At 48.5% G+C, this 17,126-nt stretch overlaps 1 protein-coding gene across 2 annotated transcripts; it reads left to right on the forward strand.

Moving 5' to 3' along the window:
* The first annotated feature begins 12,650 nt into the window (after positions 1 to 12,650).
* LOC123107191 (uncharacterized) lies at positions 12,651 to 16,826 on the forward strand. 2 transcript variants are annotated; one of them, XM_044529193.1, is made up of 6 exons: positions 12,651 to 12,837; positions 13,301 to 13,387; positions 15,223 to 15,342; positions 15,470 to 15,596; positions 16,117 to 16,166; positions 16,299 to 16,826. In XM_044529193.1, the coding sequence occupies exons 2-6, from the start codon at positions 13,301 to 13,303 to the stop codon at positions 16,497 to 16,499; spliced, it is 585 nt and encodes a 194-aa protein (XP_044385128.1). In that variant the 5' UTR covers positions 12,651 to 12,837; the 3' UTR covers positions 16,500 to 16,826. The 2 variants fall into 2 exon arrangements, with proteins under 2 accessions (XP_044385128.1, XP_044385127.1); XM_044529192.1 differs by having other exon boundaries at positions 12,668 to 12,837; positions 13,282 to 13,387; positions 16,299 to 16,825.
* The last annotated feature ends 300 nt before the right edge of the window (positions 16,827 to 17,126 follow it).

Here is a 17,126-nt window from a genome sequence, read left to right on the forward strand (position 1 = left end):
GTGATTCGTCCAAGCAGTTCAGCATCAGTGCCAACTTGGATTCGAAATAGGAAAGCACGCTCATCGAGTTCATCCGTGAGAATCGGGACATTTTTGCATGGAAACCCTCTGACATGCCAGGTGTACCGAGGCAACTCGTTGAGCACACACTTAATGTGGATCCTAAATATAAACCGGTGAAACAGTTCCTTCGCCGGTTTAACGAAGAAAGACGCAAGGCAATTGGAGAAGAGGTAGCCAGGCTCTTAGCAGCTGGCTTTATTGTTGAAGTTTTTCACCCTGAGTGGCCTGCCAATCCGGTGCTGGTCCTCAAGAAAAACGGCACCTGGCGCATGTGTGTGGATTACACAGATCTTAATAAGGCTTGTCCAGCAGATCATTTTGCCCTCCCCCGTATTGATCAAATTATTGATGCTACGGCGGGCTGTGAGTGTTTAAGTTTTTTGGATGCGTATTCTGGCTATCATCAGATCAAAATGGCAGTTAAGGACCAGGAGAAGATGGCATTTATAACTCCCTTTGGAGCCTTCTTCTATGTGTCTATGCCCTTCGGGCTCAAGAGTGCCCAAGCAACTTACCAACGGTGTGTACAAAATTGTCTTCACAAGCAGATTGGCCGTAATGTACATGCTTACGTGGATGATATCGTGGTTAAGTCCAGGGAGAAGGAGACTCTGATTGATGATTTGAAGGAAACCTTTGATAACCTGAGAACATACAAGATGATGCTTAATCCGGACAAGTGTGTCTTTGGTGTACCGGCGGGCAAGTTATTAGGCTTCTTGGTGTCCAATAGGGGAATTGAGGCTAATCCGGAGAAGGTCACAGCCATCACCTCCCTCGCCAAACCGAAGTGTATCAATGATGTTCAGCGCCTGGCAGGCCGGATTGCTGCGTTAAGCCGGTTTATCAGTCGCCTCGGTGAGAAGGCAATCCCTTTGTATCAGATGTGAAGAAGACGGATCAGTTTGTCTGGAGTTCTGCTGATGATGAAGCATTTGAGGACTTAAAACGGCAATTGGCCAATCCGCCTGTGCTTGCCGCTCCCATTGATAAGGAACCGTTGCTGCTATATGTTGCTGCTAATGCTCGGGCGGTCAGCGTGGCTATTGTGGTAGAGCGAAAGGAGGCAGGTAAGGAGCATCCGGTTCAACGTCCGGTCTATTATATCAGCGAGGTGCTCATTGAGTCCAAGCAAAGGTATTCGCATTGGCAGAAGCTGGTATATGGAGTTTTTATGGCAAGCCGGAAGCTTAAACAATACTTCCAAGGGCATCCAATTATAGTGGTCAGTTCTGCTCCTTTGGGAGATATCATCCAGAACCGGGAAGCAACTGGCCGGATTGCAAAGTGGGCTATAGAGCTGGGGCCGTGCGGTTTGAAATATGTGCCTCGGACAGCGGTTAAGTCTCAAGCACTTGTTGATTTCATCAACGATTGGACAGAAATGCAAGCACCTGAAGAAAAGCCGGATCATACGTATTGGACCATCCATTTTGACGGATCCAGGCAATTGGAAGGCTCGGGGGCTGGAATCGTATTAACTTCCCCACGAGGTGATAAGTTTTGTTATGTTCTCCGCTTAATGTTCCCTTGTACTAACAATGCAGCTGAGTATGAAGCCTTGCTCCATGGTCTCCGGATGGCTAAGGAGATGAATCTAAGTCGAGTTAAGTGCTTCGGTGACTCGGACCTTGTGGCTCAGCAGGTGTCTGGCACTTGGGACTCCAAGGACCCACTCATGGCAGCATATCGTCATGAGGTGGATATTGTTGCAGGTTATTTCAGAGGCTATCAGGTGGACCACGTGGACCGGCGGAAAAATGAAGCGGCGGACGCTTTAAGCCGGCTGGGCTCCCAGCGCAAACCGGTCTCGCCCAATGTTTTTCTGGATGTGCTGCACAACCCGTCGGTCAAGATCCCTGGTGAAGAGGATTTAGCTATTCCTGATCCGGAGGCTCAATTGGTGGCAGCTCTTCATGTTATTCCGGATTGGACACTTCCTTACCTGGCGTACAAGAACCGGGGCGAGTTGCCAGAGGATGAGATTCTGGCCCGGCAGATAATCCGGCGATCCAAGTCCATGGCTATCATCAACGGCGAGTTGCATCATTGCAGTGTATCAGGAGCTTTTCAATGTTGCGTGTCTCCTGAAGAAGGCCGTGAAATTTTGCATGAGATCCACGAAGGAGATTGTGGTCACCACGCTGGGTCAAAGTCTCTGGTGGCTAAAGCGTTTCACCATGGCTTCTATTGGTTAACTGCTCATGCTGATGCGGAGGATCTGGTCAGACGATGTGATGGTTGCCAAAGGTTTTCAAGACGTGCTCATGTACCGGCTCAAGAATTGAGAATGATTCCAATTACTTGGCCGTTTGCGACTTGGGGGCTGGATATGGTTGGGCCTTTCAAAAAGTCCAAAGATAAGAAGGCCCACCTCCTGGTGGCGGTTGACAAGTTTACAAAGTGGGTGGAGGCAGAACCTGTTAGCAAGTGTGATGCGGCCACGGCAGTTCAATTCATTAAAAAAGTGATTTTCCGGTTTGGCTTTCCACACAGTATCATCACAGATAATGGTACCAATTTGTCCAAAGGTGCTATGAAGGAGTTCTGCGAACGGGAGCGCATCCGGCTCGACGTTTCATCAGTGGCACATCCACAGTCCAATGGTCAAGCAGAAAGAGCTAATCAAGAGATCTTGAGAGGCATCAAGCCCCGGCTCATGGTTCCTTTGCAGAGAATGTCGGGCTGTTGGGTAGAAGAATTACCATCTGTGTTATGGAGCATCAATACAACGCCCAACATATCAACAGGATACACACCGTTCTTCATGGTTTATGGAGCGGAGGCGGTTCTCCCCAGTGATATCCGTCATGATTCACCTCGTGTAATGGCTTATATTGAAGCGAACAACGAGACAGCACGGCAAGATGCTTTGGACCGGTTGGATGAAGAGCGTGATATCGCAGCCGCCCGATCGGCGATTTACCAGCAGGATCTTCGTCGTTATCACAGTCGTCGGGTCAGAACCAGAACCTTTCAGGAGGGAGATTTGGTGCTTCGGCTCATCCAAGATCAGACTGATATGCATAAGTTATCCCCACCTTGGGAGGGGCCTTTCATGGTCAGCAAGAATCTGCACAACGGGTCATACTATCTGATCGATATTCGAGAACATAAGGACTCACGTACATCAGAGGAGGAGACCAACAGGCCGTGAAACATAGCTCATCTTCGGCCTTATTATACATGAGCCATTGGTTCTACTTATGTACATATTACAACGATGTATATATTAACTATAATAAACCGGAACCTCAGCTAAAGCGGGGTATCTGTTCTTTTACATCATGTGTGGTTACACGGAGTTGTTCTAAAGCGGCTTCCGGTTTACCCCTTGAGTTCGCTTTGCTAAAAGCATCGTGTTATATCACTTGGAGGATTGGTCGTGTCCGAACCAATACCATGCCTCTTGATAGGCGAGAGCCACCAGATCACTTGGGGACTTGGTCATGTCTGAACCAGTCATGCCTCTTGATCGGCCTAAGGCCACAGAATCACTTGGGGGCTTGGTCGAACCCGAACCATGACCATGCCATTTGGTCGGCATAAATGCCACGGTTTCATTTGGGGACCTGGCTGACTAGAACCATAATTACACCTAACGGGAGCTTGGTCGTGTTTGGCCATGGTAACGCCATTTGATCAGCTTAAATAAACCTTTTTTGGCAAACGGTTTTGTCATTTCTTTTGCTTCACACTTTTCTTTGAAGGGGTTTTTTTTGCTTTTTATTGCGTTTTTTAAACCGACAAAGTTTTTTAACCAATCAATTGACGGAACACAGTTCACGTCAATCCGGAGACTATTTGCCCGGTTTGATCCTTGTTGTTAACATCCTCCTATGGAGTAACACGGTGTTTATTATAACTCGGCACGGTTTACATGGTAAACCAGCGTCATATATATACAGGAGTTGTTATCTCCTCCAACAGTGTGGGTTTGCAAAACTCCGCTTCAAGATTGGCCAAGCCAACTTCACGCTCAACGATGGCAGGTATTATGTATCTCAAAATTTTGATCATAGACTTAAAATTTTGTTTTGGATGTTTTGATTTCATACATGCAGACATCATATTCCGCCTGACGGTACAACCGCGGTGGCACTTGACGAATTTTTCATTTCAGAAAGTGTTTTGGAAAGTTCATTACCACAGGAAGAACAAATTAGGCACGAAGGCATATCAACATCAAAGGTATCAGCTAGCCTATTACAAGGCAACATGGTGCCCATAATAATATAATTGTTTTTCGCAAAGGAGGGGCAGTTTTAAAACCGGCTTCCGGTTCAAGCTTGGTCACCAGCCTGGCCTGATGGTTGTGGGTCATCCTGCGCCGCTTCAGCCTCCATTTCTCTACCCAGTGGCTGGAAATCCATAGTTGTCCAGTCGATTCCCATTAATGCTTGAAAAACAGCTTCATCATGGATCAGCAATGAAGGGTCAATATCGGGAGCGTAAGTATGCTTACAGATTGGAGGGATCAGATTTTCCGATTCATGGATTGGTGTGGCTATTCGCTTGTTCTGGCTGTCATATTGGGCTTGATAATGAGACAAGTCTGCTTCCTCAGCCAATTGACAAGCTAGTGGACGTACCTCCCGGTTTATTGCTCGCAGATCCGCTTCACCAAATTCTGACCCGTCTTCCTTCAAGATGGGATAGCCCTGAGCAGCTTCAAGAGGATCAAAATCCGGCACCCAGGCTTTTGCCCGGATTAGGGCATTGATTGCACCGGTTCGAGCAGCAGATTTCTTCAGCTCTTCAACCCGGGCAGGAAGCACCGACAGTTTCATCAGAGTATCTTGAATCAAAGTGGGCGCCGATTTGTTATGAGATGCGGTACAGATGATCCGTTGGGCACCAGTATACAATTGTTCAACCAATGTATCGGCGGCTTTCAGTTTCTTCCGCACATCTGACCCCAAGTGACCAATGCGTGTCCCTGAAATACCATAAAGGATTAATAAATCGGCGACTCTGTAAGGAGGCAGAGCCAATTCAGAAGGCAAAGTGGCTTACCAAAGATAGCAGTAGTCATGGCATGCATGTGCCGCTTTATGCTGGTCAGTTCATCCGCCACTGGTTTTAGTGCAGCCTCGGCATCCTCTGCTTGTTTGATCAAAGCGGACTTTTCAGTGGCCCAATCCGCCCGCTTCTTCTTGAAGCTCTCCTTAAGCTGTTCCATGGCGCTTAAAGCGCTGGCCAATTCCTCTTTTGCTTTGGAGGTTTCAGCCTTTTGGGTTTTCAGGTTTTCTTGAAGATCGGTGACTTGGTTTTCTTTCGTCTTCAGCTCCGCCTGCATGCATACAGATATATGCTTCAACAAATCAGTATAAGGATTCAAGTACCAATCACATAACAAGTTATGCACTTAGTACTTGGGGGCTAATGCATATTCGATCTTCATCTTTCAATTGCTTACAAAGTCCCAAGATCAATACAAGTATTCAACTTGGCACTTGGGGGCTAATGGCTATTTGCTCGTATATATTCTGATGCGGCAATTTCAATTACTTAAAGTACCGGTGTAAATACGTTAAGTTGAACCGGCCCTTGGGGGCTACATCAGCGAATTTCAAAGCATCAAGATTTATATTGGTAAGTCCCGGTTTGAAAGAGTATTACAAACCGGCCCTTGGGGGCTAGGAGAGTCAGCAAAAATGGAAGCATACAAGCAGGAAGGAGCATATGGAAGTTACCTCATATTTATCTTTCATCATATTAACCAGACCGGCTTCATAGTCGCGACTGGTATACAACTGGTTCAGATAGCCGGAATGGATATCTTGGGCGTTCAGAGCAGCATAAGTCGTCAGATCAGCATTCCACTTGCCTTTGCCAAAGGCAGCAAACTCTTCCTTGGCAGAATGTTTGGATAAAGCGACAGGATTGCTTGGCTCGGTATGGCCAGTGCCATTAATGACAACCTCATCATCCTGGGTACCGCCGGTTTGCACTGGAGCTGTTGGCTTGTTAGTAGGTTTTGCTGGACCGGTGGAGCTTTCAATCCGGATAGAACCTGTGGGCTGATTGACAGGACCTGAGGCGTCAGTAGGTCTCTCTTCAGCAATAAGATCATCGTCCTACTGCGGTGGATCATTGGGTATATCCTCAGGAATAGCCGCTTCAAGATTGGGTGTCTTGCCTGGTTCAAGAATGACATCTTCTTCGGTCACTTTGTCCAGGCAGGCCTTCTTGCTTGGCCTAGGTTTGGCCCTGAGGAGAATAACAAACTCAAATACAACATATGTTCTAAGGCGATGTACTGCAAACATCACAATAAGTATAGCTTACCCAAGCACCGTTTTGAGTGGTGAGAGCTGAGTAGCCGATGACTCGCCAGAAGATGAGTGGGAAGTAACCTGGTAATCGGAGTCAGACGGATTAAGAGGTTGACGAAAGCAGCCCGCTTTAGGACAAGCACTGACAAGAAAATTAGAGACCTCTGAATGGCATTTCCGAACCGGACTGTTCGGTAAACCGGCGGAGGTAACTACCTGGCCGCTGTGCCGGGTGGTGCGACGAGCTTCGTGTTGTTGGGTCTTCATAAGAAGTTTAGGATCCAAATAAGCAAGAGGATGAGAAAATTTAACTTTCCGGTTTGCCTGACGGATTTTTCGTGAAGGCAAAGTTTCTGAATGGGAAGAGAGAATAATTACCTCTGCAACATCCGCGTGGCTGGCTTCGGCATCATCCTGACAAATATCATCATCAATAAGACGCATAAAAAATAAACCAAGTGAGTCAAGCTCTACCTCAAAGTCCGGATTATCCACCTCATCATCAGGGGCCGGATTAGAAGATGCAGTGGTTCTTTTCCTATGGGCAGTCTTCTTCACAGCTTTAGTCTTTTGCCATGTTGCTCTTTCCGGTTTGTCTGGTTTCTCTGGTTTCTCCTGCGGCAGTTTCTTGCTCCAAAACGGATCATTGCCCTGATTACACAGATACTGATATTAAACAAAGACCAGATATATCGTTAACAGATTCAGCAAAAAGAAAAATCAAAGTCTTACAGCTAGCGGTTTATTGGTGGCACAGAAGGGAAGCAGGCCATTTCTAGCACAGGCGTGTTCCAGTTCATTCAGCATCTTATTCACAGCTTCTGTGATTTTTTCATCGGTGATCTGGATTTTGGAATGTCGCAGTGGGTCATCAACACTGCCAGTATACTCGCACATCAAACCGGAGCACTGACTAAGGGGCAGTATGCTCCATGATATCCAACAGCGAGCGAGATCAACCCCTATTAAACCGTTGGCCATAAAGGCTCTGAGCTTTGACAGTTGAGGAGCATATTTACTTCTCTCCTGTGCAGTCAATCTTTGTGGAAAAGGGTGTGTATTGCTGAGCCGCTCCGGTCGAAAGCCAGGCAAGGGATTCTCACCAGCAGGGGAGGTGTCTTTGCAGTAGAACCATGTCTAATTCCATTCTTTGGGGTGGCTATGCAGTTTGGCGTGAGGGTATGTGACCTCTTTCCTCTTCTGAATCGCCACGCCACCCAACTCCATATTGGAGCCGTCAGTAAACTCCGTACGGCGGTTTAGATGGAAAAGGTCTGTGAACAATTCCACTATGGGCTCCTCTTGAAAGAACGCTTCACAGAGCACTTGGAAGTGACACATATTTGTAATAGAGTTGGGGCCAGTATCTTGTGGATGGAGCTGGAAATCGGCTAAAACATCCCGGTAAAATTTAGAACCGGGCGGTTTAAAGCCCCGGGCTAAGTGATCTACGAAAACAACAACCTCTCCTTTTCGAGGTGTGGGAGGGCATTCTTTGCCAGGAGCCCTCCAATGGATGGTATCTTTGCTGCCTAAAGCGCCAATCAGGACTAAATCGTCCAGTTCAGCCTCTGTGACGCGAGAAGGAACCCAATTGCACTCATACACTTGCTTGGCCATGATGGAATCTACAAAGTAGAAGATCCCGGTTCAAAAATGCATTTGATCAAGATACATTAGTATGGGTACTGTTAAACCGGAGACAGAACTATCTGAACCGGAGTTTTTTTTAAGCAACAAGCATCTGGCGGTTCAATAAGGGGACTAATGGCATATGCCGGTTCAGAAAAAATTTCTATAAGGTTAAACCGCCTGATCTAAGCATTGCGGATGGACAAGTACGCAGAAACAGGTTTCACAAGATTTCCTTATGGCATTGGATCTGAAGCAAGTTCAGAAAAGAGATAAATACTTAGAGGTTCAAAGGAGTAGTACCGAACCAATGAGCAAAACGTTCATATAGATCTATGGTTTTGAGATGCATAAGTGAAGGCGAAGGTCAAACAACTATCATTGCACAGAGTAAAGGTTTGCGGATTCAGCTAAAGATCTATCGTATGAGCAAGAGGTAGAAGATGAACACTGAAGAACTACGAAACCTTAGGTCAGATCTGTGGGGAAAGGATAGAAGATTTACTGAAGTTGAGGAAGATGCGGAAGGTTGTCGCGATGCTCTGGTGCGTTCAGGTTGATGCAGCGGCCAAGGATGAGGCAGAGGTCGACGGCGGCGGCGGAGCTCCGAGGCGGGCGATGCGAGGAAGACGAAGAAGGAACGGAAGGAGAAAAGAAATGACCCTTCGGTCCTATTTATAAGGCGAAAGAACATGAGTCAGGCGCGACAATCAAGGGGCCACGAAACGGAGCTGTCGCCTCGATTTCCGCCGATCTATTAAACAAAGAAGCATAATGGATAGCTCCATTATGACAGGTGACATCACTCCGGTTTGCAGTAATCAGAGAAAATGACATCATGGCGGTTTACCAATTTAAGAGAAGACGTTGAAGATGAAGTTTTGTTAAAGGATTGATATGAACCCGTTCAAATCAATCTAGGGCCTAATGTTGGGGATATTACTGCTGGGCATAAACCGGCCTATCTGGGCCGGGTCAACTTCATCAGTAGTTCCAGAAGTGATAAAGCCCGAGAAGGAAGATGAGGGCCTAAGGCCCGTAGCCGGTTCAAGACTGGTAGCTGTAAACCGGAATTTGTATATAAACTTGTATTGTAAGTTAGGAATAAGGAGAGACCAACCCGGATACGAATATCGACCGGTGTTGGGACTCTGTGAACCGACGGGAGTCACCCGTGTATATAAGGGGACGACCCGGCGGCGGTTCAAGGACAACAGACGACAACTCGAGATATAGGCGAAGCTTGTTTGCTCCCTAGTCATCGAAATCCCATCAATTCCATCACAACTAGACGTAGGCTTTTACCTTCATTGAAGGGGCCGAACTAGTATAAACTCTCTTGCGTCCCTGTGTCCGCTTTAACCCCTTCAAGCTAACCCGTCGCGATGGCTCCACGACTAAGTCCTTTCTCTAGGACATCTGCCGTGACAAAACCACGACACGTTTGCCGGAGGAACACTTTGTGTGCTACCAAACGTCACAACGTAACTGAGTGATTATAAAGGTGCTCTACAGGTGTCTCCAAAGGTACATGTTGGGTTGGCCTATTTCAAGATTAGGATTTGTCACTCCGATTGTCAGAGAGGTATCTCTGGGCCCTCTCGGTAATGCACATCACCTAAGCCTTGCAAGCAATGCAACTAATGAGTTAGTTGCGAATGATGTATTACGGAACGAGTAAAGAGACTTGCCGGCAACGAGATTGAACTAGGTATTGAGATACCGACGATCGAATCTCGGGAAAGTAACATACCGATGACAAAGAGAACAACGTATGTTGTTATGCGGTCTGACCGATAAAAGATCTTCGTAGAATATGTGGGAGCCAATATGAGCATCCAGGTTCCGCTATTGGTTATTGACCGGAGACGTGTCTCGGTCATGTCTACATTGTTCTCGAACCCGTAGGGTCCGCACGCTTAAGGTTTCGATGACAGTTATATTATGAGTTTATTAGTTTTGATGTAACAAAGTTAGTTCGGAGTCCCGGATATGATCACGGACATAATGAGGAGTCTCGAAATGGTCGAGACATAAAGATTGATATATTGGACGACTATATTCGGACACCGAAAGTGTTCCGGGGAAGTTTCGGATAAAACCGAAGTACCGGGGGGTTACCGGAACCCCCCGGAGGGTTTATGGGCCTCATGGGCCTAAAGTGGAGTAGAGGAGGGGCGGCCAAGGCAGGCCGCGCGCCCCCTCCCCCTCTAGTCTGAATTGGACATGGAGGAAGGGGCGGCGCGCCCCCCTTTCCTTCCTCTCCTCTCTCCCTTCCTTCCCCCTCTCCTACTTGGACAAGGAAAAGGAGGGAGTCCTACTCCCGGTAGGAGTAGGACTCCTCCCTGGCGCGCCTCATCATGGCCGGCCGCCCCTCCCCCTTGCTCCTTTATATACGGGGGCAGGGGGGCACCTCTAGACACAACAATTGATCCTTGAGATCTCTTAGCCGTGCGCGGTGCCCCCCTCCACCATAATCCTCGATAATATTGTAGCGGTGCTTAGGCGAAGCCCTGCGACGGTAGAACATCAAGATCGTCACCACGCCGTCGTGCTGACGGAACTCTTCCCCGACATTTTGCTGGATCGGAGTCCGGGGATCGTCATCGAGCTGAACGTGTGCTAAAACTCGGAGGCGCCGTAGTTTCGGTGCTTGATCGGTCGGGTCGTGAAGACGTACGACTACATCAACCGCGTTGTTATAACACTTTCACTTTCAGGTCTACGAGGGTACGTGGACAACACTCTCCCCTCTCGTTGCTATGCATCACCTTGATCTTGCGTGTGCGTAGGAAAATTTTTAAAATTACTACGTTCCCCAACACATGTTAGTTCAGTGCCGATGCAGCCATCGAGTTCATGCTCATGTGGCCGAGAGAGTCGCCATAGCCGGCTGACCAGGTTCAGGCTCTGACAGGCGCAGCAAAGGGAGAATAACTATCAGGACACTTCCAAGTAGGGACACGCATGCTAACAGGCTCCACACTCAGCGCACGATAATCTCGGGCCAGCATGCGCTAACCCTCGCTTGATCCAACGCGCCCATTGTTAATTCGGCCAGCACGATGGTGCATGGACAGATCTTTGACCGGGGGATACCTAGAGTAGCTGAGAGAGAAACAAACGGACGATTAGGGCATAATTTACTGCCTACTAGGCCAAGAATCTTGACTGTTAAGTAACATGGCCCCTGCCTGGGTAACTACAAAGCTTTACGTTAGTTTTAGTAGTTAATCAGGCACGCACTCTACTCTAATCAATCAGCGTCGCCACCGGAACATGCAGATGCAGATCGCGCTGCAAGAAAAATATGTCCATGGCCGAGCAATGATCTCAACCAGTGGAACCCGAGCACGACAAATCGTAGTTTCTTCTCGAAATGTTGTGGTTCGGAGATACGGAGTATGTTTTGTTTGAATCCGATCACGCTCCATGAATACACGATGAGGCGTTGCAACTTTGCAAGTACTGAGATCCGCCTCATGTCCCATGGGTTTGTCGCTAAGAAAAAGAATATACTCCACCCGATAATTGTTAAGATTTTGCTTTCAAGAAATATGAATGGGGAACCTATTTATCTTTTTAATAAGTTGGCCGTATGCATCGTTCTGATGCAGAGGCCGGGGAGTCCCCTTTTTGAAAAAAAAAAAGAAATATGAATGGGAGTAGATGAAGGGGCATGTTCATGCCAATAATTAATTGTCAAGTATTATCCAAATACATACATTTTTTGTCCATAATACTAATACACAATTAGTAGCGCACATTGCCACCGAACGCCGCCCCGGTACGTCCAACTCCCCTGGATATACACCTCGTGGTCTATGTGTTCGACAAAATGTCTGAGCAGGTTTTGTATTCTTTTGTTCATTTCTAGGTCACCGATGGATTCTCACGGAAAGACGGCTATGGAAACAAGGACCTTGACAAATTCATATTCAACAAGTTCATCGATTCGTCGGATTTAGACGACGAAGATGTTGAAATGATGATGATGAGCATCCAAAAGAAAATGAAGAAGGTAGAGGAGCACATACTATACTCCCCAGGATAGGATTGCCGGTGCATGACTTATGTACAAGGACTACTTCAAATTAAATGGAACCAACATACCATGAAGGCTTCTTTCAACGTCCCTTCCAGATGAGCAGAGGTTAGTTCTTGTGCGTAGCGACTGCTATGAAGAAGCTTGTTGACAACTTCAAGTTAGGAAGGGTTGTTGCGGACAACTTTCTTTCTCTCCTCTACAGAAATGCGCGGCTGCTCTCAAGATGCTTGCTTATCTAAGGCTGCAGATGCAATTGGTACTGAAATCTGGATGGGAGAGACCATGACTCTGAACACTACAGTGCAATTTGCATGCACTATGGTGAAGGTGTTTGGACCAGAGCATCTGAGAGAGCCAACTATGGAGGACAAAGAAAAAATGTTGGCAATTGAAGCATCAAGAGGATTCCCGAGTATGTTGGCTTCATTTGATTGCATGCACTCAAGGCCGGCCCTGGGGAGGGGCAGGGGGGCAGCCGCCCCGGGCCCCCAAAATCGAGGGGCCCCCTCCCAGGGTACGCAGGTTTGTGATAGGCCATAGCAGCAGTACGTACGTTTTTCTACGCATGTTTTGTTGTTTCCTTTTTTTATGGAGAAACTTTTGCTGTTTCCTTGGATCAGACATCAGGCCCCGTAGAGCAGCGGGATATACTGGGCCTGGCCCTGCACACGGACGGCCTGACGATCGTTCCCTAAAATCCTCCCAGCGTAGAACGCCGTCTGTTCCCTAATCGCCGCAAAGCCATCGCCGGCAGATCCCAAAGGGCAGCGACGGAGGAGGAGCACGCCCTACCAGGAGGCTTGCCTTCAGGTTCTGGTAAAGATTGTTTGGCATCCTTTTGATCGAATCCTGTAGGGTTATATGGATTTTGAGATTTATACTTTTCCTTACCCCCGGCTGAAAAACCTGTAGTCACTATGAGGATCTTCGCTTTGCATCCCAAAAATAGGAGCCATGGTACTGTTGTTTGATTACGAAAATTAGGAGCATGGGATGAGTCTATTGAAGTGGGATTAACCACTAAGTTGTGTCGAACTCGTTTGCTTAACTGGATAATCAATTCTTTCATTCTGTTGCGATGCTGCAAAGGCATTATCTGAAAGGCATTCATATGATTCTTCTCCATAGAAAAAATCATCTTAGATCTTGAGGATCAAAGTGGTCATGATGTTTTTGGATCTGCATGCAAGTAATATAGTGAATTTATTGAATTTCCTATTCAATGATTTTCTCATATAGTTAATGAAATTTGACTCACAGGCCTCATTATATGTACCAGATGGTTTTAATGCTTCATCAAAAAGCAAAAAAAAAAATCAAGAAAAACATGAATAAGGAGGCACAGGATGCGTTGAAGCTTGCCAAGGTATGCATTGCTGCCTTATTTGATTGTTTTTGTCATACTGTAAGAAGCATATGCATCCTTAAGATAGATATATATACATATTCACGTAAACCGATGTAAATGTCCCAAGTGAGATTCATAGTAAGGGCCCCATGTTCTAGCTCCGCCCCGGGCCCCCGAAATCTCCGGACCGGCCCTGCATGCACTGGCAATGAAAAAGCTCCTCAAAAGTTTGTGTGGGTTGTATCAAGGTCACGTCAAAAAAACCACCAATATACCTAAAGCAGTGGCATCAAAGGACTTGTAGAATTGGCATGCTTACTTTGGCACGCCTGGTTCATGCAATGCCATCAATATGCTCCAACGATTTCCTTTGTTCAATAGACTTTGTGATGGTGAAGCTTCGCCGTGCAACTACACCCTCAACGGGCACAACTACATGGGGTACTACCTTGTCGATAGTATCTATCCTGAATGGACGGCGTTTGTGAAGACCCTATCCGATCCTATGAAAACAAACAAAGGCACTTCGCAACAACACAAGAGACAACTAGGAAGGATGTGGAGAGGGCATCTGGAGTGCCCAAGCTCCTTGGGGTTGTTTGTGGAGCTACAATGATGTGCGAAGCAGAGACACTTTGGCAACTCATGACATGTTACATAATAATGCACAACATGATTGTGGAGGATGAGGGTGAAGGGATAGCCTGCACACATGATTTTAAGAATCCCGGTGTTCAGGTCCGCCTCCCGGAACAAGAGGCGAAGTATATTGCCAACTTTCTAAAGATGCATCGACAACAACAATATCAACAGATGTATATGCAACTTCTGAATGATTTTCTGAGTATGTGTGGATCATCCACGCTAAAAATGAGCAAACTTTGCTTTTGATTTTACAATTATGCACTAGAGCCATTCTCATCTTTGCACTGTTTCGATTATGTATTCTTAAGTATTGTATTTTTATGCAACATCCATTGTTTGGCCGCGATGATCGACATGCAAGTGTTTGCATGTATTTGATGTTCCAAAATTAAGGAATTGTGGATGGGTCATTTGAAGACCGGACGGTCACTGTCCATGGACACGTACTTCATAGATGTGATCTAAATGCTTTTATATTTTTTTTACACTCTATCGCTGAAACTACTGAATGCGAACGTACGTTGGGTGCCTAGTAGCACGCGAGACGTCTGATTCGAAGGAATCCGATACCGCAGCTAGCGATCTCCCTACAAGCACCAAAACAGCACCATGGGGAGCCGGATCCCACGCACGATTGTTTTCCTACCCACACCCCACGCACGCACGCACGCAAGCTCCTTCGATCCGAGGACACCACCACCAGCACCGCAGAAGCACGCCTCGCCGTGGCGCGCGCGCGCGCATGGCGGCGCATTCCCAGGGACAGAAAAGAACAAGCCCCCCGCCTTCCAATTCCGCCCGCGTCGGCCGCGCCGAGGCGGCGGGGGAGGCACGTACCCCCCACCCCTGTCTGCATGGCCGGTGCGTGCGTGCGTGCGCGCACCGGAGATCGCCCGAGGTTCTCTGTACTGTACTACGTCCTCCATGGCCGGGACCAGGGCATCGGTGCCTGCGCGCGCGCGCGGGCGACAGGCCGCGGATTAAGAAACGGGAAAGCGCACACAGCAGCAGTTTGATATTGGGCGCGTCAGACGGTGCCGGGTTTGAATATGCAGCAGCTCCCTTTGACCAGCATCGCTAGCTGTGTGCGGTGGAGCTGAGCTGAGCTGATCGGTGTGGCGTGGATGGATCTAATCTGCCTCCTTGGTATATAAAACCCCTGCATTGTCACCTAAACCTCTCCTTTCCCCTCTGCTCGTCCGGCTCAGAGGTGCCAGCAGGTAGCTCCTTGTTGCCAAGTAGAGGAGACCATGAGGCGCGCAGGGAGCCTTCTTCTCCTGCTGCTTCTGCTCTCCCTGTCTGCCTCCACCGCCGAAGCACACAACAAGGTCGGTAAACAATTTCGCAGTAACTTCTTGTTCACGCCTTCACGGTACACTCACACTGCGTGCAAGTGGCAGTGCCAGCAATGGCGGAGGAGTGCTGATATCTTGCTTCTCGATCGTGAAAATGCAGGAGAGCTCGGGCGACAACGCGGTGCCCTTGACCGGCCGGAGATGGCACCTGAGAGGACGGAGGGCAATGGCGGCCCGAGGGCATGGAGCAGCGGGGAGGGATGAGGCCGTGGGCGCCAGCAACACAGGTGCAAACCCTGCCCGTGCCCGCGGAGGGAAGAAAAGCGTAGAGGTTACCGTTGTCGGGTTAGGCGGTGAGAGCGCCGGGCCAAGGAGGAGTGGCGGCGGCAGGCGCGAGTTTGACGGCCAAGTGCCGCTCCATTCCGATTACCGCACTCCCAGGGTTCATCCGCCGAAGAATAACTGAGGCGCGGCAAAAGGCAAAGGCTTCTTCTTGCTTCTTGCCACTGATTGATGATTACTGCTAGTGGTACAGTAGTAGTAGCTCTGTTTTTAATCATGAAGTAAAATTATAGTGGTAGTGCAGTGCTCCGCGTCTGTTAAATAAGCTAGTGCTCTTTGCTTGTACTGTAGAGATTCTTGTCAAATCTACCACCCCATCACCCAAACTTGAGCCTGTAATTAGTGTGCTGCAAATGGGTCGCGTAGAGAAGGGCAATCAATTAGCTGTACTGATTTTATTTTGTCTGGCAGCAAACCACTGGACCCTGAATGATGGGCTGATACGTGCCATTTCTGTTGTTGCAGGAGCAAGTCAAGAAGCAGATCAGGCGTCTGCTGAATTTGTACATGATGAGGCAAGTTCAGCAGCCGCACGCTTTACATGATTCAGCATTACAGGCATTATTTGCACGTCACACTGGCCACATCACAGTCGACACACAACTTCAGTTCCTGCCATGTGCTGACGGCTGCGGTTTCATTTCCAGGGTAAACGGAGCAAGAGGCCAGCTGCTCGGCCCATGCTTCAGGGAGCAAGCGGCCATCGACATCGTCACCACGGCGGCGACGCGGCCGCCATGGCGTCCGACGTGCTGAGGATGGACTACTCCGTCTCCGTGGACGTCCACAGCCGGCGGCCCATCAACAACGACGCTCCGTTGGATGAGCTCATGGAGAAGAGGCCCTAGCTAGCTGCCGGTCCACACAAGCGAGAAGATGCGGCTCCTAACGACATAGATACAGATAGCGTTAGGCTAGCTAGCACATGGTTAGCTTGGCTAGGTAGGGTGGGACCCTCCGGGCCGCACGTGGAGCCCATTTCTGAACCTCGACCGATCAATGGAACTGATCGATCGAGGTGAGTTGGATGGGCAGTTTTGGTTGCGCCGTGCTTGGAGGGGTAGTGGCGCCTGTAATCCGTCTGTCAGCAGCTTCATCTCTGAAGCTGCAGAAAACAGAGCTCATGATTTTCAGCATGTGGCTGTGGCAAGCAGTATGTCCTCTCCTCGCCGTAAAGAAATGCTTTGCGGGTTCAGAGTTGAGACCAAGGTGGTCAGCCCATCGTAGCCGTTACACGTCTCAGAGCCCCGATCATCATAGTTGCTTCCATCTCAGGGCTCAGATCCTTGCAGACCCAATGAAAAGTGCCTGCCTGCCTTGCCTTGCCGTAGCAGCCAGCCTGCGTGCCCGCATCCGCGCTCTCGGCCGGCCAATGGCAGCCGTGGCGAACTGGACCACGCAAACTCCCCATGCCGCCGCCGCGCCGTGATAACGACAGGGCCGGCCAATAATAGAGGAGCTTGACGATCAGAGTT

The sequence above is a fragment of the Triticum aestivum genome, chromosome 5A (assembly GCF_018294505.1).
Source record: "Triticum aestivum cultivar Chinese Spring chromosome 5A, IWGSC CS RefSeq v2.1, whole genome shotgun sequence".
Classification (NCBI taxonomy): domain Eukaryota; kingdom Viridiplantae; phylum Streptophyta; class Magnoliopsida; order Poales; family Poaceae; genus Triticum; species Triticum aestivum.

Excerpts from the sequence above, each read along its gene's own strand:
- LOC123107191 (XM_044529192.1), top strand. The coding sequence starts at position 13,292 with ATGTACCAGATGGTTTTAATGCTTCATCAAAAAGCAAAAAAAAAAATC. Across the intron at positions 13,388-15,222 it reads ATGCGTTGAAGCTTGCCAAG|AGGTGCCAGCAGGTAGCTCC; the intron begins GTATGCATTGCT and ends CGTCCGGCTCAG. Across the intron at positions 15,343-15,469 it reads CCGCCGAAGCACACAACAAG|GAGAGCTCGGGCGACAACGC; the intron begins GTCGGTAAACAA and ends GTGAAAATGCAG.